The following is a 24,615-nucleotide window of genomic DNA, read 5'->3' as shown; positions in this document are numbered from 1 at the left end:
GGGTGCGTACCTTGGGGGGCGTGACCGCTGCCGGGAGGCCGGGCTTGAAGGAGTTAAGCGGAGGCCCGGCCCAGCCCCGCCCCCGGCAGGCCGCGGAGCCTGAGCCCCGGCGGCTAAGCAGAGCAGCCGCCGCCTCCGCCTCCGCCCGCCTCCGCCCGCGGCGAGCCCGCCCGGGAGCGCCGCCGCCACCGTCACCGCCACCGCCCGGCCCAGGCCCAAACCCAGGCCCGGAGCGGAGCGGAGCGGCGTCCACCCGGGCCCAGCCGGCGCGGCGGGGGCGGGTCCAGGATCTTCGGCGGATCTTCCATTCTCAGAGCGGGAGCGGGAGTCCCGGCGCCCGGGGTCGGGCTGGGCCGGCGCCCATGGCGAGCGCGGCCTGCCCGGGCCCCGGGGACCCTGCCATGTGAAGCAGGCCCGGGCTGGGGGCCCGGCCATGGCCGGGGAACGGCGACCACTGCAGGGCCCTGGGCCCGGGCCTGGAGAGGTGCCGGGGGAGGGGCCGGGGGGCGCGGGCGGAGGCCCGGGCCGGGGCCGCCCCTCCTCCTACCGGGCTCTTCGCAGCGCCGTGTCTAGCCTGGCGCGTGTGGACGATTTCCACTGCGCGGAGAAGATCGGGGCCGGCTTCTTCTCTGAGGTCTACAAGGTAGGACCGGCCGAGAGGCAGAGGGGCGGGACCGAGCCTTCAACCAGAGGCTTGAACTGTGGGGCCGGGAGTGCGGGGAAGAGGGTCCAGACTCCGGCGACCCGCCCGACCTGCCTGGCCCTCGCCGGTCGCTCCCGCCCCCAGGTTCGGCATCGACAGTCAGGGCAAGTCATGGTGCTGAAGATGAACAAGCTCCCCAGTAACCGGGGCAACACACTACGGGAAGTGCAGTTGATGAACCGACTCCGGCACCCCAACATCCTAAGGTGAGCGGCCCCAGCCTGTCTGGGCAGCTTGCTGGGCTAGAGAGAAAGGGAAAGATCCCGCGGGAAAAGTGGAACTGAGGAGGGGTTGAGGCCCTTAACAGCCTACCATTCTGTGTTCCCCATCCTCTTCCAGGTTCATGGGGGTCTGTGTGCACCAGGGACAGCTGCACGCTCTTACAGAGGTGAGGATAGGCTGGAAAGGACGGACCCCTACCCTCCCTTTACCCCCAAGGATAAAGGGAATCAACAAGCCTCGGTGATCTACAGGGGACTAGTGAGAGGCAGCAGGACCTCCTCCCAGGGGAGGCTTTCCTCAACTTCCCTTTAGGCAAACCACATATAAAAGGCCTCAGCTGGTCTTATTCTCTGTATCCCCTAGAACAGTGCTGTCCAGTAGAATTTTCTGCAGTGATGGAAGTGTCTCTATCTATGCTGTCCAATACAGTAGCCACTAGTGTTAACCACACGTGGTTAAATTTAAATTATTTTAATTGTTTAGATTATTTTTTGTGGGTCAATTTGATTAAATAAAAATTTTTTTATTATTTAAATTTAAATTGTTGCACATGGCTAGTGGCTACTGAGTTGAACAAGGCAATCCTAGAACATGGATGGGAGGTCCTAGAGCACAATCTTACCTTCTGACCTCTGTGATCCTCTGGAGTGTCCCCTAGGTTATAAGTAGGGGACCTAGAATACAGACTGAAGTCTGACATTCATCCCCCTTCTATGCGCCAGTATATGAATGGGGGGACGTTGGAACAGCTGCTCAGCTCCCCTGAACCCCTATCCTGGCCGGTCAGGCTCCACCTTGCCCTGGACATTGCCCGAGGCCTGCGGTACCTGCATTCCAAAGGTGTATTTCACCGCGACCTCACATCCAAGGTAGGCTAGTGGGGTGGGTGGAGGCATGAAAGAGGGCTTGAGACTATTAGGTTGTAACTGGCCTGTGGATGTTGGGATGTGGATAATAGATATATTAGGATGTTGGAGCAGCAAGGCATTGGAGAATATTGGGGGACTGGGGTGAGTGGAGTGCTCTGAGGGACTGAGTAGCACCCTGTATTTGGAGTGTTGGATGATGTTGCAATATTGAAGTACTTTGAAAACTGGGAGAGCAGAGAGGGTTGAGGTTATGCTGGAGTGAGAGGGCTTTGGGTTATACATTGGGAGACCAGAGGGCAGAAGGTGATGTGTGCATGAGGATACTATATGTGTATGTGTCAGAACTGTCTAGTCCGACGGGAAGATCGAGGCTTCACAGCTGTCGTGGGTGACTTCGGGCTGGCCGAAAAGATTCCTGTGTATAGGTGAAGTGAATGCCCCTGTTCCCCCCAGTTCTCCCAGAGTGCCCCTATCTGATGTCCCCAGATCCCCAGGGATGTTTCCCTTGGGGGAGAGGAGGGAGTTCACTTCATCCTCTTTTGCCTGGGGGGGATACCTGAGTAGGATGTTTCTGACCACCCTGCCCCTGCCCCCGCAGGGAAGGGGCAAGGAAGGAGCCATTGGCCGTGGTGGGCTCCCCATACTGGATGGCTCCAGAGGTATTGCGGGGTGAGCTGTATGATGAGAAGGTGAGACATCAACCCTTCAGATCTCCAAGGCCTTCCTAGACCCTTGAGATGTTCTCGTAAGTCCTCATCCATCCCCAAAACAACTTTACCAGATCTTCAGGAGTCCCCAGGATCCCTTTGTCCCTCACAGACACCCTTCCAACACATGAAAACTGTCAAGGTCCCCCACCCCCAACCAAATTCTGCTATATTCTGTCAAAATTCTAAAATGAAAACTGTTAATTCCTCCCCTGACACTATTATCTCTGACCCCCAGGCTGATGTCTTTGCCTTCGGGATTGTCCTCTGTGAGCTCATTGCCCGAGTACCTGCGGACCCTGACTACCTACCGCGCACTGAGGTGAATGTCTCTAGGTTTGCAAAGGGAAATTTCAGACTAGGCGGCTCATAACCAAGGAGGATTCCCTGGAGGTTGAGGTTCTGACTGGGGGGCAGAAGGAGAACCCAAGGAAAGCTGACTTGGAGGCCCCTCCTTCTGTTCCCACAGGACTTTGGCTTGGATGTGCCTGCTTTCCGAACTCTGGTGGGGGATGACTGCCCACTGCCTTTCCTGCTCCTGGCCATCCACTGCTGCAGCGTAAGAGTCTCATGCTCCTTCCTGCCCTGCCCCCCTCCATAAGCTGCCATGGCTACCCTATGGGACCCAGGTGATGGGAGGAAACTCAGAGACCCTCTTTCGGAGCACTGAGTGAAGCCGTTTCCATCTCTACCCATCAGATGGAACCCAGCACCCGCGCCCCCTTCACCGAAATTACCCAGCACCTAGAATGGATCCTGGAGCAGCTGCCTGAGCCAGCCCCACTCACCAGGACTCGCCTGACACATAATCAGGGTAAGAGAGCATGACCTTGACCCAGCTTAAGTCCTTTGGCCTTTCTAAGAGGGAGGCTAGGTGTATTTATTAGTTGAAAAGACTGGGGATCGGGCTGGGCTGGTGTGGGAGGACATCTCAAAGAAGACAGTTTCCTAATGCTAGAGCTTGAGGGAGGGGAGGGAAAAGAAGTAAAGGGGGCCTGCAGGTGACATCGCCCCTTTCCAAAGCACCCAGTGGGTCTCCCTTTTTCAAGCTCTAGTTCCACCAGCTTCCTAGAAAATAGTGAGGCCCTCAAGGAGCTATGATCAAATGCTGAGGACAGTGATTCCAGACTTCTCTGTCTACAGGCTCTGTTCCAAGAGGGGGTCCCTCTGCCACACTTCCCAGGCCAGACCCCCGGCTTTCCCGAAGCCGGTCAGACCTCTTCCTGCCCCCATCACCAGAATCACCCCCCAACTGGGGGGACAATCTGACTCGAGTCAACCCCTTCTCACTACGGGAAGACCTCAGGGGTGGCAAGATCAAGCTCTTGGACACACCCAGCAAGCCAGTCCTGCCTCTTGTGCCACCATCGCCACTGCCCTCCACTCAGCTGCCCTTGGTGACCACTCCGGAGACTCTGGTACAGCCTGGAACACCTGCCCGCCGCTGCCGCTCGCTACCCTCATCCCCTGAACTCCCCCGCCGTATGGAGACAGCACTGCCAGGTCCTGGCCCTCCCCCTGTGGGCCCCTCAGCCGAAGAGAAGATGGAGTGTGAAGGCAGCAGCCCTGAGCCGGAACCTCCAGGACCAGCACCCCAGCTGCCTCTGGCTGTGGCCACAGACAACTTCATCAGCACCTGTTCCTCAGCCTCCCAACCTTGGTCCCCTAGATCAGGACCCGCCCTCAATAACAACCCCCCAGCTGTGGTGGTGCACTCCCCACAAGGCTGGGCTGGGGAGCCCTGGAACCGGGCCCAGCATAGCCTGCCCCGGGCAGCAGCCCTGGAGCGGACAGAAGCCTCGCCACCCCCTTCAGCTCCCCGGGAGCCCGATGAGGGGCTGCCCTGTCCTGGCTGCTGCCTTGGCCCCTTCAGCTTTGGCTTCTTGTCCATGTGCCCCCGCCCCACACCAGCTGTTGCCCGCTACCGCAACCTGAACTGTGAGGCGGGCAGTCTCCTCTGCCACCGAGGGCACCACGCCAAGCCACCCACACCCAGCCTGCAGCTGCCTGGGGCACGCTCTTAGCAGTGGAGCCTTTGGTCTCAGGCCTCCCACTTTGGCCTTCAGGACACCTTGTGAGGACAGAGCACACTTGCTGGACAGTGCCAGCCCCAGATGGGCTGACCGGCTCTTCTCCCCATGTAGGGGAGCCCCAGCATGGACTCGAGGGACAGAGCACTTCCAGTCCGACCCCTGGACTTGCGCTCCCGTGGGGATCACTGAACGAGACACAGCATTGCTGACACATGAGACTAACACGTGCAATTATTTAAAAATATTTCAATAAAACTGCCTGGCTGGCTCCGGGCCGCCCCTATCCGCTCAGCCCGTACACCCTCCTCCCCCACCCCATTCCACTCTGGGAGGTTCTTGGGGGAGGGCCAAAGTCCCTTCTAGAGATAGCTTCACCCTTTTCCTAGGAACAGTCCAGTTTCAGGAAGAGGGAACAGGCAGCAGTCTGGCTAGAAGTGTCAGGCATGGATCAGCTCTTGGCTGGGCACTGCCAGAATGCGGGAACGCAGGGAGGAGATGGTCTGAGGACCCCACAGGCCTCAGGTTAGGAAGGAGGAGCACAGGCTGTTATTGACATGAGTGTCTGGAAGAGTAAAGTATCAGTGAGCTTCACAGTTAACTATAACTGAACCCTCATCCCACTCACCCTCTTTCCCAGCTACATCATCAGCCTCCCATAAATTCTAGGCCTTACCTGCCCCTCTCCCTGCCCACCCCACCCTAACATAAGCAGACTAAGCAACTGGAGGCTGTGGAGGAACTTTTCATCCCAGGTACAAGTTTTCTCTCGGGCCCCCAGGCCCCTGCTCTGAGTCCCTCTGCCCCAGGACTCCCCATGCCTTGGCCCCATCCCTCACTCATACCAGCTCAGTGCAAAGGGCTGTCCCAATCTGGAAACCTGAAAGCTGTCATCTCACAGATGGAGGGATGAGAAGTTGTACATGCCTCTTGATGGAGTTGTGCATAAGATGGTGACCACATTTTTACCAAGGGACATTCTGAGTTTTTACCATAAACCCTAAAAAGTAGTAAAGTAGAGCTGGGATATGCTCTGGACCCCTTCCATGCCACCCTCCCTTCTCTCCCCTTTCCCTGCATAAAACCTAAGTCCTAACTCACCCTGCCTGTCTAAGGCCACATCTGGGCATGGTTCAGGACAGATGTCTGGAGTTCAACTAGAAGAGGCTTTAGGACCAGTGGAGGGAAAAATCACTCTAGGGCTTAAAGATAGAAGGCCAATTAAGGAACAAAAGGAGGTGGCCACCCTGTTTCAGGGTCCCTAGGGTTGATCCTCAATGGTACCCCACTGACACAGCTCTAGTGCCCCAAGTGGCCGCTACTGAGAAAGTACAACCTCAGTTTGGGTGGCCTTATCAAGGGATGGAGAGTTAGAATGCCAGTGTCATCAGCTGTGGAACCTTAGTTAAATCCTTAGTATCTCCCCCTAAAAAGTGAGATAGCATAGGTCCCAACCTAGTAGTTACTGAAACAAAAAAGCATGTGCCAGGGACTTCTAGGTAATGTAGATAGAATGAAGAATAAGATTACCCTAAGAAGTTATTAATCAACTAGAAGAAACAGACAAATTAGGCAATTACAGTGTTGATTTATGGAAGAATTCTAAGGGGAGGTGGTGGGGAGGAAATCTCATTACCATCTCTTTATGGAGGGGATCATGGAGTTGAAAATACCCAGAAGTCCTAACTAACTTACCTAGAGAGTTGTGTATCATCGGTCAACTTCCCATCCTTATTAGAGCTGAGGCCAATCCAGTATGAATTCTCTGAATCACCATTTGGAAACAGCGGACTTAAGTTCCGGTAATAACGCTGAGGGGAGATTCAGAGAGACCAGAGATATGTGGAGAGTGATGAGAAATACATGAGAAAATGTTCACCCTAGGGAGGCCTCAGCTTTGGCAAGGGGGCTGTATATGACAGCCCTTTGGTGACTTGTCCCTGAATCCATCAGTTGCCACCCTGCAGATGCAGGCTCACTGCTAAATTTGCCTCCCAGCTGGGTAAGAATCTCTGCCAGCCTTTGGAGGCGAGTCATTCTGTTTATTGTTCTGACCCCAAGGAACCAAATCCTACAATCCAGCCCACCAAGTATGGGACCTTTCAGCTTGAGAGGCTACAAGAGTCAAGGAACCTGTCAAGCAGCCCAGGCTGCGGACCAGCCAGCTGAGATGAGACACAGATTAAAATAAAGGCCGGGCACGGTGAATCACACCTGTAATCCCAGCACTTTGGGAGGCTGGGGCAGGTGGATCACCTGAGGTCAGGAGTTCAACACCAGCCTGACCAATATGGTGAAACCCCATCCCTACTAAAAAATATAAAAATTAGCTGGGCTTGGTGGTGGGCACCTGTAATCCCAGCTACTTGGGAGCCTGAGACAGGAGAATCGCTTGAACTCGGGAGGTGGAGGTTGCAGTAAGCTGAGATCACGCCACTGCACTCCAGCCTGGGTGACAGAGCAAGACTCCATCTCAAAAAAAAAAAAAAAATGTAGAGATGGTTCATAAGTTTCTGCTCTCATGCCAAGACTCTTATCAGTTAGTAGGGGCTGCCTGGACCACTGTGCTGAAAAGATGCAGAGCTTCTTTCCAAGCTGGGAGGTAAAGAGTATTGTGATTCTCAGTTTCTGCCATGGAAAAGGAATGCCCACCCCAGCCATGTGTGCAGTGCCATTCCTAACTTGATGACATATGTCCCTTGACCTAATAGTACCCACTACAGTCTGTAAGTAAGGATATGCTTACTGGTTGTGGATAAGTTCCTCTGAATGTGGCCAGCTTGGAAGACAGAGTTTCACAATGTCTTTGGCTGTCCTCCCAATTTTTCCGAGTAAGTGAGTTGTAAAAGCAACTTTTTTGATGCACTATCCATCCCATTGGACAGCAGGTGTCTAAAAAGCAGAAAGAGCATGACAGCAGCAACACTTGGGATGAAAGTGACTACTCAGCAATCTGGTTGCTAACAATAGTCCCCTAGGCCTAATCTCAGCACCTTCATGGACTTCTATGATCTTTACAATCTTTCTTTTTCATCCCCTGGAAACACCATACCTATGTATCCTTAGTAAAAAGACTTTAACATTCAACAACATGACTTCTTAACAATCTGGGAGGTTTGTCCTAATAGGGCCGATGTTATTACCGCAATTTTTGAACAATTGCAGTTCACCCTGACATTTTACCTAACATCTCTTGGGCTCATTTCCTCCACTACCTAAAGCACCCCCACTGCACATCCAAGACTCCCACTCCTCCAGCACTGGCCCCCTCCTTCCCTCTACAATTTCCTGCAAGCAGACAACGTTGGGTCCTGTTTTGCAGAAACTGAGCTCTCTCCATTTCCCTCCTCTCCACCTCAAAATTTCTCTTCTCTGTTCTTTTCCTGACTATCCATAAGAAATAAATATCCCTCTTTCTTCAATATCCCACATCCCAATCTGCACTCCTGATCCCAGGCCACCTCTTTCCATTGCTTTGTTCCATCAGGCCTACCTCCATCACTCAAAAATCATTCCCTCTCCACTAGCTCGCTCTCTTCTCTCTACATATCCTCATGTCCCACCCTGCTACTCCCTTGAGCTACTGTCCTATGGCAACTTAAAGGAATAAAAAATAAATCCCTTCCAGGCATGGTGGTTCACACCTGTAATCCCAGCACTTTGGGAGGCCAAGGCAGATGGATCACCTGAGGTCAGGAGTTTGAGACCAGCCTGGTCAACATGGTGAAACCCTATCTCTATTAAAGGATCACTTGAACCCAGGAGGCAGAGGTCACAGTGAGCCGGGATCATGCCACTGCACTCCAGCCTGGGTGACAGTGAGACTCCACCTCCAAAAAAAAAGAAAGAAAAGAAAGAAATCCATGTGGACAAATGGAAGAGGGTGAGGGGAAAAGGGGTACGTTGAAAGTAGGCAGGGGTGTTGGAAGCCATGTTAAGGATTTTTTATTTTTATATTATGAGGAAGAGAAAGTCAGTATAGGGTTTTACATAGAGGAATTTTGTTCACTAGCTATATCCCAAGTGCCTGGGCACAGTGCTAGAACATATTATATGTTATGTATTCATAACTGTTTATGTAATCAATTAACTGGAATGCTCTAGATTGGGATAACATGATCAGATTTTTGTTTGTAAAGGTTTACTCTGGCTCCAATATGAAGAATGGACTTGGGGGAGAGTCCAAGTAGGAGAGTCCAAGTAGGAGAGTCCAAGTAGGAGAAATATTTAGAAAGCTGTTGCAGGTATCCTTGCAAAAGATGAGGATGGGTAAAAATGCAAATGATATACAGACTTGGTCATGGAAAGCGGAGGGAATTCCTCTCTGAAAGAGTGGAAGATGAAGGCATCTGCTGAAAGTGAGGGGGAAGATAGTTGGAAAAGGAGTTGTGAAAAGCAAGCTGACCGTGGCAGAGGTCACCAGGCAGTGCTGAGAGACTAGAGTCTCAGTGGCACCAAGCAAAATGATTGTACAATTTGTCACACCTTGGTGCTGACCATGGGCAGTTGGGTTCATCCAGAGTTGAGATTTTGCCTATCAAGTGCACTACAAAAATCATGGAACAAAGAAGTGAGCGAGCCAGGTGAGGTGGTTCACGCCTGTAATCTCAGCACTTTGAGGGTCTGAGGCAGGAGGATTGCTTGAGCCCAGGAGTTCAAGATTAGTCAGGGAAATATAGTGAGACCCTGTCAGTCCTTTAAAAAATAAGTGAGTAGTTGAAGTGATGAACTCCAAACCCAAGATGGGTAGGGAGAGAAGTGTGGACAGGAGACGGCTGAAGTGAAGGGAGAAAAAGGGGAGTGAGCAGATTGGAGGCCTCAATAAGATTTAAAAAAAAAAAAAAAAAAAAAAAAAAGTGACGGCCGGGCGCAGTGGCTCACGCCTGTAATCCCAGCACTTTGGAAGGCCGAGGCGGGTGGATCACGAGGTCAAGAGATCGAGACCATCCTGGTCAACATGGTGAAACCCCGTCTCTACTAATACAAAAAAAAATTAGCTGGGCATGGTGGCGCGTGCCTGTAATTCCAGCTACTCAGGAGGCTGAGGCAGGAGAATTGCCTGAACCCAGGAGGCGGAGGTTGCGGTGAGCCGAGATCGCGCCATTGCACTCCAGCCTGGGTAACGAGCGAAACTCCGTCTCAAAAAAAAAAAAAAAAAAGTGTAGGGAAAGCCTGCAGGAGTGGTGCCTCCTTCAGGCAGCTGTGATCAGAGTGGAAGTCTGAAACCATTATTTTGCCAGAAAAGCAGTTTGGGATATAGAGGTCTAAGGTGCAGCTATGAGAATGGGCAGCCCTGGCATGGAACTGATGGTCACAGGGGGTAAGGCTAAGGAAATGAGGGTAAGGGGTGTCTGCACATAATCTTGCTGTCTTATGCCTGGGGGGACACCCTAGCTAGACAGAGCCTAAACCTGACCATAGCCCAAAATATCCCACTCCCCTTGGGCCTGGCACCTTGCCTAGATGACCCTCAGCCTGCTTTGACACATCCTTGCCTCTTTTATGTGTCCCCTTCCCCATCTCCACCTACTGGCTAGGGTCCTGCTTTCAAAATGAATGGACACCCCATCCTAGTTCCCTACACCACAACTCCCGGCTCCACCTTACTGTGAGTGCTGAGAGCTTCACTGCCTTGCCCCACCACCAGGTTGCACTCCATGTCAGTCAGTAAGTCTTACCCTTTGCGGGGATCTCAGCTATAATGAAAATTAATTAAAGCTGAGGACCCTGTCTTTAGAAAGATGTGCAAACAGCCAAGTCTAGTGTTCCCAGATCCTTGTCACTGATGTCAGCCAAATGAAACCTTGGACACTGTGATTTCGACTGCTGGTGCCATCCTTCTCTCCCCACAGAATGCCTTGGAGCTGGGTGGGTCCCCCTAAATCTAGTTTGCAGCTTGGTCCTTCTCTCTGTTGGTCAAGGCTGAACAGCCTATGTCAGCCACCACTCTGGTTCACTGTCCCTTTCCTGAACAGCTCACAGCCCCCTGGGTGATAGACAGACCCCTGCCACTAGTATCTCCTCGCTCCAATCCATCCCTCCCATCTCTCCTCTCCCCAGAGCAGATACCTAATGAGAGGCAAGTGAAGAAGGGCTTCATTCTGTTCTCCATGTCGCTCAGCTTCTGCTCCAAGGCCCTCCTCTGCTCCTCCTCACTTCGCAAGGTCTCCTTTGTCTTCTCTTTGTCTGCCTGGCAGGCCTGTAGCTGCCCTTCGGCCTCCTGATGGGCCCTCTGTTCTGCCTGTAGTGCTTCCTGACTCTGTACCAGATCTCTCCTGGACCCCTGCAGATCCTTTGCCCTCTGTTCCAGCTGTGTTATCTTAAGGCGGAGCTGCTGCCTCAGGCTGCTGTTAGTGGCTTCCAGAACCCTGTTCATCTGCTGGAGCTGCTGAGACACCTGCAGATCTGTTTGGCCACAGAAATTTGGAGGACGTCTTCTCCAGCCCTGCCCTAGTGCCCTGAGACTGCAGCATCAGCCCTTTTTCTGCTGTTTGCAACTTTTTACATTACAGGCTGAAATACAAGATTTGACTGCCTGAAGCTCAAGGAGGTACTGGATTAGGTGAGGACGATTCAGGAAGACAACAGACCTGGCTGGAAACCAAACTTAAAGCTAAGCATGTGCTGGTAGTGATGATGAGCCCTGGTTTGGGGGTAAGCTTTGGTTTGTGGCTCAGCTTTAGGGGGAGAGTCGGGATGAAAGTTGTTCAGTGTAAGTGGGAAGTGGGGATGGTGTGGGGACAGCCTTACTCACAGCGCACTCCCAGGCAGATGGTGGCCACTCCTAACAGCAGGCAGGTGAGGAGCAGGCCGAGCAGGAGGTATCGCAGGCAGGCTGTGCGGCCTTAGGGGGACAGTGGGATGGATGCAGGCAGTCAGCCCCCGGAAAGAAAGTAGAGACTAGGAGACGGGTGCGTGGGGAAGATTCCTGGGGAAGGCATCCCTAGAGGAGGGCGGTGCAGAGCTGAGGGGGCAAGCATGGTGGTTTCTGCTGGGTAGCAGGGAGTTTCGCATGTAGGGGAGAGGGTGTTGCAGAATCAGAGCTGGTAAGGATTCGGGGACATTACCTGGGAGAAGGGGAAGGAAATACCAGATGGAGAGAGGATGAGAGGAAAAGGGTGGGGAGGTAGGTGAATTGGGACCATCCACGGGGGCGGCGGTGCACGTCGGATTCTGGAGCACTGGGATGGAGGCAAATTGCGCAAGGCAGCCAGGGCGGGGTTCTGCCGGGGCGCAGTTCTGCCCTGGCGGTGGGAAGGGCTCATCCCGGGAAGAGCTACACCCCGCGGGGCCCAGCGCCATCCGCAGCCCCCGCGGCCGCCCAGCACACACACTCACAGGGGAGAATCCGCCCGACCGCCGGTGACGTCACGGCGCTCCAAGAAGCTGTTCGCTGCTCGGACTTGGCCGCTGTTGAGGGAAGCATCCAGTGTGAGACAGGAAGCCTCGAGTATTGCTCCTTTTCCTCCTGCGTACCCGCTTCGTCCTCGCCACTGGGAAACTCCAGCCCGCTAGAGTTGCTCTGGGATACCCCGTCACTCTCCTGAGTTCCTCGTCTGCCCAGGACTCCCTCGGCTCCCTCCTGGGTCTCACAGTCCCAGGACCCCCTCATCTCTCCTAGTTCTCCCTTTATTGTTTCCTCAGGGGCCCCTTATCTGTCAGCCCCAATCCCTCTCCCTCATTGCTCTCATCCCTCTCCCATCCCCCCTTTTCCCTCCTATGGCTCTCCATTTCCCATTAGAACTCATTCCTCCACAGGGCTGCCCTGGGGTCTCCACCTTGCTGAAGGAATCTTTCTTCCTCCCCTGGCTCCCATTTATCCTGTTCCTATTCTTCTCTTTCCTACCAACTGGCCTCCTCCTTTCCCCCAGAGTATTGTGCTCTCAAGAATACTATGGGCCATGGCATGGGGGCTGACGCCTGCAATCCCAACACTTTGGGAGGCCAAGGCAGGAGGATCACTTGAGCCCAGGATGTCGAGGCTGCAGTGAGCTGTGATCACACCACTGCACTCCAGCCTGAGTGACAGAGCAAGACCCTGTCTCAACAACAACAACATTGTGGACTCCCCAGCTCAAGACACAGCCCCCCAACAAACACACATCCCCTGCAACAAACACACATCCCCCAGGATCTCCAGACCTGCTTTGTCCCCTTGTCCAGAAGAAGCCAAGTTCAACGGGACTCCTGGGACTGAGGGCACTTGAACATTCTCATAGGTGAGTTCCCCATCCTCGTCAGCCCCTGGGTCTGGAGACAAGAGAAAAGAGACCAATGTGGGAGTCAGGAATGGGGTCTGTGGGTCAGGGAGTGGGGATGCAGGATCAAGAGGAGCCCTCTTCCCCCTTACCCTGTCCTAACCGGCTGGAGTTGCTCTTCTTCAGGGGAGCCTTCACAAACCTCAGATCCGCATAGGTGATGGCCTCAGCCATGGTCCCGAGCAGCTCTGCCCCCACCCGTCTTCACTGTCATCCACCGTCCTCCCTTGCCCCTCTCCTCTCTGTCCCTTTACACCTAGACTTTGTGTTACCTCTGTGACTGTACCGCTAAGCACCTAGCCCTGTGACTTCCAGTCACAAAAGAGGAAGATGTGAGCAAGTCTCAAACAGATGGGCTCAATGAAGCAGAAGGCATCCCTGGGCCAGGGCCAGAGGGACCACGGAGGGGACACTGAGGTCCAAAGCACATGGGTAGGGGCTGGGCCTGTCCCCATGTCCTGCCTGTGCTGCTTCTCCATGCATCTTAGACCCATGTGGGCCATGCTGGGCCCCAAACCTGGTCCTCCTGGTTATCTGCCCTTTTCTGCCCCACCCTCCTCCCGGCTGACTTGTCCACTGGGGCTTATGATATGTAGCTGGAGCTGCCCTGACCCAGATGATCTCCCCAGCTCCAGGGTGAGGCTCCATTCTCCCCATCAGACTGGGGGCTCCTGGTTTGCATCTGTCACTCCTCATCATCCTGGGGTTTCTAGTAACTGTGGGTTCAGGAACAGGCCAAGGTGAGGAACAGCCACGACTGCAGCACCTCTGGAAAGGTGTGTGGCAACACTGCCCCCCATGCACCCTCATGGGGAGCCAGAGAGCAGGTGAGCAAGGGAGTTGCAGAGGGCTTAAGAAGGGCTGCAGCTTCCTAGGCAGAGGCAAAGCAGAGGAGCAGAGCAGAGCCAGAGGCCGAGCACAGATTCTAGATCAGCAGAGGTTTTGACATTTTCTTGGTTTGGTTTTGGTTTTCCGCCTACTTTCCTAGTAAAGTTCTTCCTTTAAAAAGTCCCAACACTGTCCCTTCATACCCAGCCCTGAGGAAAAAAGGGGCATTTGTGGCAGAGGACCCAGGGACTGAGAGGCCCTCATAGGTGATAGGGGCCTGGCTGATGGAGGAGAGAGGGAACCAGGGAAGGGGAGAAGGGGGCTGCTGAACAAGGGTGCCCAAAGGTACTCCCTAATGTTCTTTTACCAGGATGTGACCCCTAATAAGAACCCCAAAACAGCCTACATCAGGGATAGGAAGGAACTGGAACAAGACATAGTGTGGGGGTGGGAAGAACTCGCCCAAGCTGTGTGGCATCCACTCCACAGAACCCCCTCCTGCAGCTGTGGGGAGGAAAAAGGAAGGGGCTAAAGGTTCTCACTGCGTGCCCACAGCTCGGATGATTGGTGGTGTGTGGTGAGGCGCTGCCAGGGACCCTAGAGCTCTGCCAATAGCTCCGCCCAGCCAGCCCTAGAGGAAGTGGCCACTGAGACGAGGCTGTCACCTCAAAAATGTATCTGTAGGCCTGGCGCAGTGGCTTACGCCTGTAACTCCAGCACTTTGGTGGCTCATGCCTCGTGATCCAGAGGTGGGCAGATCAAGAGGTCAGGAGTTCAAGACTAGCATGGCCAACATGGTGAAACCCCGTCTCTACTAAAAAAATACAAAAATTAGCTGGGCATGGCAGCGCATGACTGTAATCCCAGCTACTCACGAGGCTGAGGCAGGAGAATCACTTGAACCAGGGAGTCGGAGGTTGCAGTGAGCCGAGATCGCACCATTGCACTCCAGCCTGGCCACAGAGGGAAACTCTGTCAAAAAAAAAAAATGTATCTGTAGAGAGGCACATGTGTGCATGTGCATGCATGGACATCCATGTTCCCAGGATTTGCAGTCTGTTAGGGCATCTGTGAGGTGAGCAGCTATGTCAGAGCCTGCCTGGAGGAGAAAGCCTTCTGTGGGCTGAAGGCTGCCTGTGATTGCTGTTATTTTCCATGGCAGGGAATGATGGGTCATTTTCAGAAAAGTCTTCAAAGGTCATCACAAGAGATCCTACAAGTATTTCCTTTCTGAGGCTCACTGTTTCCTAAGGTGCCTCTGCAGCTGTTAACGGTCCTTGCTTGATTAAAGTTTCCAACAACCCGGACCTTCCCCCAGATACAGACAGTGGTGTGTGGTGGTGACTCCCTGGGGTCCCAGGGGCCCTGAGAGTGAGTGGGAGGGTATAGAGCAGCTGGTGGCAGGGGTGGGTGGGGACAGTCAAATACTTGAACCTGTGGAGTACAGGGGGTAGGTGTCGGCAGTGTGTGAGTAAATCAATTGCAGTAACATTTGCAGGAGTTCCCCAAATTGTACAGTGTCCCAGTTTTCAGATCCAAAACACGGGTGAATAATGTAGATGCCAGATAAAATGCTAAAACCAAGCTACTAGTCTGCACTCAAAAAGGAATCTGTGGCCAACACAGTGAAACTCCACCTCTACTAAAACTACAAAAAAAATTAACCAGGTGTGGTGGCTGCCACCTGTAGTCCCAGCTCCTTGGTAGGCTGAGGCAAGAAAATAGCTTGAACCCAGGAGGTAGAGGTTGCAGTAGGCCAAGATCATGCCATTGCACTCCAGCCTGGGCAACAAGAGCAAAGCTCTGTCTCAAAAAAAAAGAAAAAAAAGAAAGGAATCCATAGGTATGCTGCCTAACTTGACCTGTGGAGAGGCTTAAGAAGGGGATACTCTGGCCAGGTGCGGTGGCTCACACCTGTAATCCCAGCACTTTGGGAGGCTGAGGCAGGCAGATCACCTGAAGTGAGGAGTTTAAGACCAGCCTGGCCAACATGGTAAAACTCTGTCTCTATTAAAAATACAAAAATTAGGCCGGGCGTGGTGGCTCACACCTGTAATCCCAGCACTTCGGGAGGCCAAGGCAGCCAGATCAGCTGAGGTCAGAAGTTCAAGACCAGCCTGACCAACATGGAGAAACCCCGTCTCTACAAAAAATATACAATTAGCTGGGCTTAGTAATGACTGCCTGTAATCCCAGCTACTGGGGAGGCTGAGGCAGGAGAATTGCTTGAACCCAGGAGACAGAGGTTGCGGTGAGCCGAGATTGTGCCATTGCACTCCAGCCTGGGCAACAAAAGCAAAAATCCATCTCAAAAAAGAAAAAGATTAGCGGGGCATGGTGGCATGTGCCTATAATTCCAGCTACTTGGGAGGCTAAGGCAGGAGAATCGCTTGAACCTGGGAAGTAGAGGTTGCAGTGAGCCAAGATTGTGCCCAGCCTGGGACACAGAGTGAGACTCCGTCTCCAAAAAAAAAAAAAAAAAAAGGGATCCCCAGATGGAACTGCACACCCCATTGCCTTGAATGTCTTAACTAGGCTTGGTCACATTTTTCTCCTCTTTAGTCTTTTGGTGATGGCTACATATCTTTTCATCACAAGCTGCATTCGCTCTGTCTTGGACCATCTTGTAGCCTTCCTTTGTGTAAGAGAGTGGGATCCTTCCCCTTTCCCAATTGTGTCACATGGATTCTTTACAATTTTGACATTCACATTACCTTTAGAGGCTGGACATCAGAAAAGATGTCTGTAACTCCAAGCTATACCTCTACTGCCCAAATATCAGGGAGTTTTTTTATTATTATTTTTAAGAGCTGAGGGGTCAGTGCTATACATTTCAGCTTTTCCAGAACCATAATATCATCTGAGAGCCTGGAGGGCAGACACCAACACCCATGTTTTACCCTCTCCTGACCTCCCCATTACTCATTACACAGAATGGGTTGACAAGAGGAGGGGGTCCAAACCTGAGGGCATCAGATAGAATCTCCCATGTGGAAGGGGACTTGACATTGATACAGTCTACGTCAGGACATCAGAGGCATCTCCTAAGACTCTGAAAGTCAGGCTATATCTGTCTTCATTACTTTAACCCACTGGCCTCCAGGAAGCCCTAGTTTACTGACAGGGTGTGGTAGCCATAATAATGGCCTCCCAAAAATGTTCACACCCAAATCCCTGGAACCTGGGAATATGTCACTTTACCTAACAAAATGTAGATGTGACTACGTTAATTAAGGCCCTTTTAGTTGGAGAGATTTTCCTGTTTTATCTTGGTAGGCACACTCTGATCACATGAGTCCTTGAAAGGGAGAACCTTTCCCATCACAGGGAGAAAGAGATTCGGTGAGGGAAGGAGGGCCAGAGAGATGCCACAGGAGAAGCACTCAACCCAAAGGTCCTGATTTCGAAGGTGAAGGAAGAGGACCATGAGCCAAGGAATGCAGGCAGCCTCTAAGAGATGGAAAAGACAAGGAAGCAGATTTTCCCCTTCAGCCTCCAGAAGGAATCAGCCCTGGAGACACCTTGACTTCAGCCCAGTCAGACCTGTGTCGACCTAATCTCCAGAACTGTAAGACAATACATTTTTATTGTTTAAGCCATCAAGTGTGTAATTTATTAGAGTAGCATTAGATATATTTCCTGAACTGTGGAGGAAAAATGATGTAATAGAAAGAACATGACACTCTGGTTAAAGAGACCAGCCTTGCCACAGTATGTGACTTTGGGCAAGTCACAATTTTCCATCTGTAAAATACAAGATAGTCTGACCTCAATCAAGAGTATGATTGCTGGAGACACAGTAGGTGTGGACTTTAGCAAAGGCCTCTTTAAAAGTCTGTCACAAAGGCTTCAGAATCAGGAGGGAGAAAAATGGGCCGCCTGATCGCACCATGAGGGATACTTGGAGTTCTCTGATCACTGAAGCCAAAGAGTACAGATAGGTCTTCAGTGACTTGCCCGGGCCTCTCTTTGGTCCTGCCTCAAATGGTGACACAGAAAGCACATTTTCTGTGCCAATGGCACAGAGCCGAAAAGAAAACCAAATACATCAAAAGGCCAACTCAAGATTTAAGCATTGCAACAGGGCAAAATGATGGCTCCAAACCACAGAATGAAATGTCATAAAAATAATAACAGCAGGCCAGGTGCGGGGGCTCACGCATGTAATCCCAGCACTTTGGGAGGCTGAAGCAGGCAGATCACGAGGTCAAGAGATCGAAACCATCCTGGCCAACATGGTGAAACCCCATATCTACTAAAAATACAAAAATTAGCTGGGCATGGTGGCGTGCGCCTGTAGTCCCAGCTACTCGGGAGGCTGAGGCAGGAGAATTGCTTGAACCCGGGAGGCAGAGGTTGCAGTGAGCCGAGATCATGCCACTGCACTCCAGCCTGGCGCCTAGCAACAGAGTGAGACTCTGTCTCTAAATAAATAAATAATAATAATAATAATAATAATAACAGCAAAGCCAGGCATGATGGCTCACATCTATAATCCCAAGATTCTAGGAAGCTGAGGTGGGAGGATGACTTGGGTCTAGGAGTTTGCGACCAGCCTGGCCAACACAGTGAGATCCCATCACTACAAAAAATTTAAAAATTAAGCAGGTGTGATGGCACACATCTATGGTCTCAGCTTCTTGGGAAGCTGAGTGGGGAGGATGGTTTGAGCCCAGGAGGACCAGGCTGTTGTGAGCCATGTTTGTGCCACTGCCCTCTGGCCTAGGCAGCAGTGAAACCCTCTCTCAAAAAATAAATTAATCAAAATTAAAATTTTTAAAAGATAATACAGCAAGCATTTATTGAAAAATGAAATTTGGAATTCAAAAAATAAATTATATAAGCATAGGATGGAGAGCATCCTGGGTTAGCAATTGTTTATGTAAAAAAAGTTTGAGGAGAAAGGCAGTTATTATTTTACACTTGAAGGGATCTTAGAAAGCCTAGCCTGCTTATTTGACAAATTGAGAAACTGGGCTCAGCAGGCTGTAAGCTTCTTATAAACTGACCCAGTGACTCAAAAGAAGCTTGTGACAAAAGGTTGCCGCATGGAACTGTAGCTCCCTTACCAATACATCAAACCTTGTGCCAGACACACCTATAGCCCTTTTTTTGTTTTGTTTTTTACTTTTCGTTTTTTATCCCATACTTAAATATTACCTATAGCCCTTTTTAAGTAGGCAAACCTCTGCTGATGAGGCAGCTCTAGTCCCCAGAAATTGTGTCTTGTGACCTCCAACCCCTCTGACCTCAGCTGATTAAAATTAGCAAGTGAGGCTGGGTGCAGTCATTCACACCATCATCCCGGCACTTTGGGAGACCAAGGTGGGCAGATCACCTGAGGTCAGGAGTTCAAGACTAGCCTGGCCAACATAGTGAATCCCTGTCTCTACTAAAAATACAAAATTAGTTGGGCATGGTGGCACACGCCTGTAATCCCAGCTACTCAGGAGACTGAGGCAGCAGAATCACTTGAACCCAGGAGGCAGAGGTTGCAGTGAGCTGATATTGCACCACTGCACTCCAGCCTGGGTGACTTAGCAAGACTCTGTCTCAAAAAAAAAAAAAATACAAAGACAAATAAAATAAAATAAATGGCCGGGTGCCGTGGCTCATGCCTGTAATCCCTGCACTTTGGGAGGCCGAGGCCGGTGTATCATCTGAAGTCAGGAGTTCAAGACCATCTTGTTCAACATGGTGAAACCTCATCTCTACAAAAAATAAAAATAAATAAAATGAGCAAGTGGGCAACTGTCTAAGGCTGGCCAATCCATGGACAACCCAGTGGCCTAGACATCAGGATTTTATCAAAGCTCATTTTCAGAAACTTAAGTGGGAATATATGGAGATAACCGCTGAGCTAGCAGTGGGAGTTAAAGATGAAAGGATGTGTAGAGAGTGTCTACACTGACCCATAGAGTTATCCATACCTGGTGATCGTGCCTGGCTACTCCTTGCTCACATACTAGTGGGCAGAGATTATTACCCTGGCGGAGGAGACTGAACCTGATTGCCTGATTACCATGAGGGGTTCGGGCTGCTGCTACATACTGTAGGAATGTCCAGGCACACCTTGTTTTATTGCACTTCACTTATTATGCTTCACAGATACTGAGTTTTTTAGAGATTGAAGGTTTGTGGCGACCCTGTGGCAGGCAAGTCTGTTGGTGCCATTTTCCAGCAGTGTGTGCTCACTTCATGTCTCTGTGTCACATTTTGGTAATTCTTAAAAACTATTTTCATTGTTATTGTATCTGTCATGGAGATCTGTGATCAGTGATTTTTGATGTTAATATTGTAATTGTTTTAAAGCACCATGAACCATACCTATAAGACACTGAACTTAATAAATGTTGTGTGTGTTTTGACTGCTCCACTCACTGGCTATTCCCTGTCTCTCTCCCTCTCCTTGGGTCTCTCTATTCCCTGAGACACAACAATATTAAAATTAGGCCAATTAATAACCCTACAATGATCTCTAAGTGTTCAAGTGAAAGGAAGAGTTACACATCTGTCACTTTGCATCAAAAGCAGAAAGGATTGAGCTTAGTGAGGAAGGCATGTCAAAAGCCAAGATAGACCAAAAGCTAGGCGTCTTGTGCCAGTTAGCCAAGTTACGAATGCAAAGTAAAAATTCTTGAAGAAAATTAAAAGTGCTATTCCAGTGAACACATAAATGATAAGAAAGTAAAACAGCCTATTGCTGATATGGAGAGAGTCTGAGTGGTCTGGATAGAAGATCAAACCAGCCACAACATTCTCTTAAGTCAAAGCCTAATCCAGAGTAAGACCCTAACTCTCTTCAATTCCCTAGAGGCTGAGACAACTGGGGAGGCTGCAGAAGAAAATTCTGAAGCCAGCAGAGGTTGGTTCATGAGGTTTAAGGAAAGAAGCCATCTGTATAACATAAAAGTGCAAGATGAAGCAGCAAGTGCTGATAGAGAAGCTGCAGCAAGTTATCCAGAAGATCTAGCTAAGATCACTGATGAAGGTGGCTACACTAAACAACGGATTTCAATGCAAACTAAACAGCCTTTTACTGGGAAAGAGGCCATCTAGGACTTTCATAGCTGGAGAAGAAAAGTCAATGCCTGGCTTCAAATCTTCAAAGGACAGGCTGAGTCTCTTGTTAGAGAGTAATGCAGCTCATGGCTTTAAGTTGAAGCCACTGCTCATTTACCATTCTCAAAATCCTAGGGCCCTTAAGAATTATGCTAAATCTATCCTTCCTGTGCTTTATACATGGAAGAACAATGCCTGGATGACAGCACATCTGTTCACAGCATGGTTTACTGAATACTTTAAGCCCCCTGTTGACACCTACTGCTCAGAAAAAAAGATTATTTTCCAAATATTACTGCTCATTGACAATGCACCTAGTCACCCAGATCTCTGATGGAGATTAATGTTGTTTTCATGCTTAACAAACTTCCATTCTGTAGCCCATGGGTCAATGAGTAATTTTGACCTTATTTAAGAAACACATTTTGTAAAGGCTACAGCTGCCATAGGGATTCCTCTCATGGATCTGGGCAAAATAAATTGAAAACCTTCTGAAAAGGATCACCATTCTAGATACCATTCAAAACATTCATGGCTCCTGGCATGCAAGCCCTGCAGTGTACAGTCCCAGCATATGGTAGCACTGAGTAACGAGAGCTGGATTTTCCAGTTCCACTGATTATGTCAGCCCACTTTCCCCAATGAGTTGAATCGTCATGTTTTTGTATATACAATCATCTCATTTGGGATTCTCTGTTTTATTCCACTGACTAATTTTTCCCCTTTGCTTTACTCATTTGATTAAGTGGCCTTAAATTATGTTATCATATTTGGTAAAACAAATTTTTTTTTCCTTTTTTTTTTTGGGAGATGGAGTCTCGCTTTGTCACCTAGGCTGAAGTGCCATGGTGTGGTCTCAGCTAACTGTAACCTCCACCTCCCGGTTTTAAGCTGTTCTCCTGCCTCGGCCTCCCAAGTAGCTGGGATTACAGGCATGTGCCATCAAGTCCAGCTAAGTTTTGTATTTTTGTAGAGATGGGGTTTCACCATGTTGGCCAGGCTGGTCTTAAACTCCTGACCTCAGGTGATCCTCTCGCCTTGGCCTCCCAAGGTGCTGGGATTACAGGCGTGAGCCACCATACCTGGCTAGTAAAATGAATTCCTCTATTTTTTTCTCACTATTTTCCATATCAAAATCTTTGTATTTTTAAAAAATATTTTTTCTTTGCCTGTTCTTTGTTACACCAATTGAAATTATGCACTTTAATTTTTGGAGAACTGACACTTTTTATAATAGTTTCTCTTCCCGTCCAAGGATATATCTTATTTTCTCTTTGTTCCCATCTTGCTTTATAGTGTTTAATAATATTTTACTGCATAACTTTATTCATGTGAGTACTTATGTGTTTCTTGATTAAATATGAGTAAATATATGTACCATATCATAGTGGTTACAAGGGAAGTATCAGTGCCAAACTGCCAGGGTTCAAATCCCAACTCTGAGATTTTACCAGCTACTAATAGTAATCTGGGGCTAAATCACTTAATCTGTGTCTTCCTCAGTGCTCTCTTCTATGAAATAAGAATAATAATAGTGGCTGTTCTCAGTGGCTCACACCTGTAATGCCAGCACTTTGGGAGGCTGAGGAGGGCGGATCGCTTGAGCCCAGGAGTTTGAGATCAACCTGCGCAACATGGCAAAACCCCTGTCTCAACAAAAAATACAATAATAATAATAGTAATCTGTTTCAAGAGGATGTTGTGAGGCTTGATTGAGTTGATACAAAGTGCTTAGAACAGTTCATGGCATTATGGTGGCTATCATTATTATCCTAAGAATTTTTTTCTGAGTAGCTTCATTATCTATATATTATCCTAAAAATTTTATAACTTTGTAACTCTAAGCTGAAACTGCTTCCATATTCAATTCAATATGCTTATTGCTAGACCAAAAACAATTTATTTTCGTTATGTTCATCTTGTATCCAGTCAGCTCTCCAAATTGTATTGTTTTTCACTATATATTTTTTTTACTAGTCTTTCGGTTTTTCTGGTACAATCACATCATCAGCAAAAAAGATAATATTGGTCGGATGCGGTGGCTCATGCCTGTAATCCCAGCACTTTCAGAGGGCGAGGTGGGTGGATTGCCTGAGGTCAGGAGTTCAAGACCAGTCTTGCCAACATGGTGAAACCCCATCTCTACTAAAAATACAAAAAAATTTGGCAGGCGTGGTGGCATGCACCTGTAATCTCAGCTACTTGGGAGGCAGAGGCAGGGAATTGCTTGAACCAGGGAGGTGGAGTTTGCAGTGAGCCAAGATCACACCATTGGCACCCCAGCCTGGGCAACAGAGGGAGACTCCATCTCAAAAAAATAAAATAAGATAACATTATAATTTCTTTTATAATGAGCATAACAATTCATTTTCTTGTTTTACTGAATTTGGTAAAATGTCCAAGATACGTCAAATAATAAGGATAACAGCAGGCATTTCTGTCTAAATTTTAATTTTAATTGAAGTGGTTTCAGTGTTTCACCACTGAGAACCATATTTGCTTTTAGGTTTAGTCTTCATTATATTTAAGCAGTTTTCCTCTTTTTTACTTAGAGTTTTTATTGGGAATAGTATCAAGCTGTACTGGCTTTACATATTAAATCTTGGAGCCTTTCTTTGTTTTCTATAGTCTTGACTAGTTTAAATGGCATAGAAATTATTATATAAGGTTAGAAAAAGCTCAGCTCTGGTGCCATGTGAATGCAGTCTTTTCCAAAAGGAGTCTCTTATCACCTTCCTATTGCAGTCTGTTCTAAAATAAGTTGGGCTATTCAAACTTTCCTCTTTCTCCTGGGTCATTTTTGGTAATACATATTTTTCTTGAAAGATATCCATTTCCTCTAAATTTTCAAATTGGTTGCTAAGTAATTTTAAGTTGTACTGTTTTATAATTCTTCAATTTTCTCCTCCATTTGTAAGAATGTTTTCTTTCTTGTAACTAATCTTATCTATTTAATCTTTACTCTTCTTCCCCCACCCCCACCCCTCCCCCTTCCTTAATTGGGCTTGCAAGAGGTTTATTTATTAGCTCTTTTGTTTTTTCAAGACAGAGTCTTGCTCTGTCCCCCAGGCTAGAGTACAGTGGTGTGATTTCGGCTCACTGCAACATCTGCCTCCTGGGTTCAAGTGATTCTCCTGCCTCAGCCTCCCCAGTAGCTGGGGTTACAGGTGTCTGCCACCACGCCTGGCTAATTTTTATATTTTTGTAGAGACAGGTTTTCGCCATGTTGTCCAGGCTGGTCTCAAAACTCCTGACCTCAAGTGATCCACCCACCTCTTGGCCTGCCAAAGTCCTGGGATTACAGGTGTGAACCACTGTGCCTGGCCTTATTAGCTCTTTTAAAAGACAACTTTGTTGGATTTATTTATCCTTTTTAGTTTTGTTTTTTTTTTTCTTTTTGAGACAGGGTGTGGCTCTATTGCCCATGCTGAAGTGCAGTGGTGCAATCTCAGCTCACTGCAACCTCCACCTCCTGGGCTCAAGCTATCCTGCCATTTCAGCCTCTCAAGTAGCTGGGACTATAGGTGTACACCACCACTCCTGGTTAATTTTTTTTTTTTCAGAGATGGGGTTACGCCATGTTGCCCAGGCTGGTTTTAGAACTCCTGAGTTCAAGTGATTCTCCCTCCTCGGCTTCCCAGAGTGCTGGGATTACAGCCATGAGCCACCTTGCCTGGCCCTTTTTAGTATTTTTGTTTGTTTTTCATCTCATTAGTGCTAGCTGTAGTTATTTTCTGATTTGATTTCCTTTCATATTATTTTTATGATTTCTTGAAATAAGTGCTCCCTTTATTTTTCCTGCACATGTGTTGTTTTAAGCTTACTATCTTTTTGATAGTATAATATATGACACAGGGTAATTGAGAGGGTTTCTCATGTTACACTGTTTTCTCATTTCACATTTTTATTTTGTGAACATGGTATTTTCATTCTTTT

At 49.3% G+C, this 24,615-nt stretch overlaps 2 protein-coding genes and 1 long non-coding RNA gene across 4 annotated transcripts; 2 read left to right on the top strand and 1 right to left on the bottom strand.

The window, feature by feature from the left end:
- Nucleotides 1-94: 94 nt before the first annotated feature.
- Nucleotides 95-4,802, top strand: TESK1 (testis associated actin remodelling kinase 1). The gene is made up of 10 exons (XM_012463301.3): nt 95-643; nt 788-909; nt 1,043-1,091; nt 1,648-1,794; nt 2,137-2,219; nt 2,393-2,483; nt 2,740-2,823; nt 2,971-3,060; nt 3,201-3,315; nt 3,645-4,802. The coding sequence occupies exons 1-10, from the start codon at nt 434-436 to the stop codon at nt 4,523-4,525; spliced, it is 1,872 nt and encodes a 623-aa protein (XP_012318724.2). The 5' UTR covers nt 95-433; the 3' UTR covers nt 4,526-4,802.
- Nucleotides 4,761-15,294, bottom strand: CD72 (CD72 molecule). 2 transcript variants are annotated; one of them, XM_064380290.1, is made up of 9 exons: nt 14,493-15,294; nt 12,674-12,781; nt 11,870-11,941; nt 11,286-11,375; nt 10,601-10,936; nt 7,278-7,423; nt 6,227-6,342; nt 5,377-5,531; nt 4,761-5,096 (listed from the first exon to the last, which is right to left on the bottom strand). In XM_064380290.1, the coding sequence occupies exons 1-8, from the start codon at nt 14,557-14,559 to the stop codon at nt 5,381-5,383; spliced, it is 1,086 nt and encodes a 361-aa protein (XP_064236360.1). In that variant the 5' UTR covers nt 14,560-15,294; the 3' UTR covers nt 4,761-5,096; nt 5,377-5,380. The 2 variants fall into 2 exon arrangements, with proteins under 2 accessions (XP_064236360.1, XP_012318725.2); XM_012463302.3 differs by lacking the exon at nt 14,493-15,294 and adding an exon at nt 12,882-13,122.
- On the top strand, nt 11,884-19,026 carry LOC135276490 (uncharacterized). The gene is made up of 2 exons (XR_010344016.1): nt 11,884-12,750; nt 16,894-19,026. It is a non-coding gene; the product is annotated as an uncharacterized LOC135276490 (long non-coding RNA).
- The last annotated feature ends 5,589 nt before the right edge of the window (nt 19,027-24,615 follow it).

Source organism: Aotus nancymaae, unplaced genomic scaffold (assembly GCF_030222135.1).
Source record: "Aotus nancymaae isolate 86718 unplaced genomic scaffold, 86718_ANA_hifiasm-v0.15.2.pri h1tg000003l, whole genome shotgun sequence".
In the NCBI taxonomy this organism is placed as follows: Eukaryota; Metazoa; Chordata; class Mammalia; order Primates; family Aotidae; genus Aotus; species Aotus nancymaae.
This window is presented reverse-complemented; position numbering and strand designations above follow the sequence as displayed.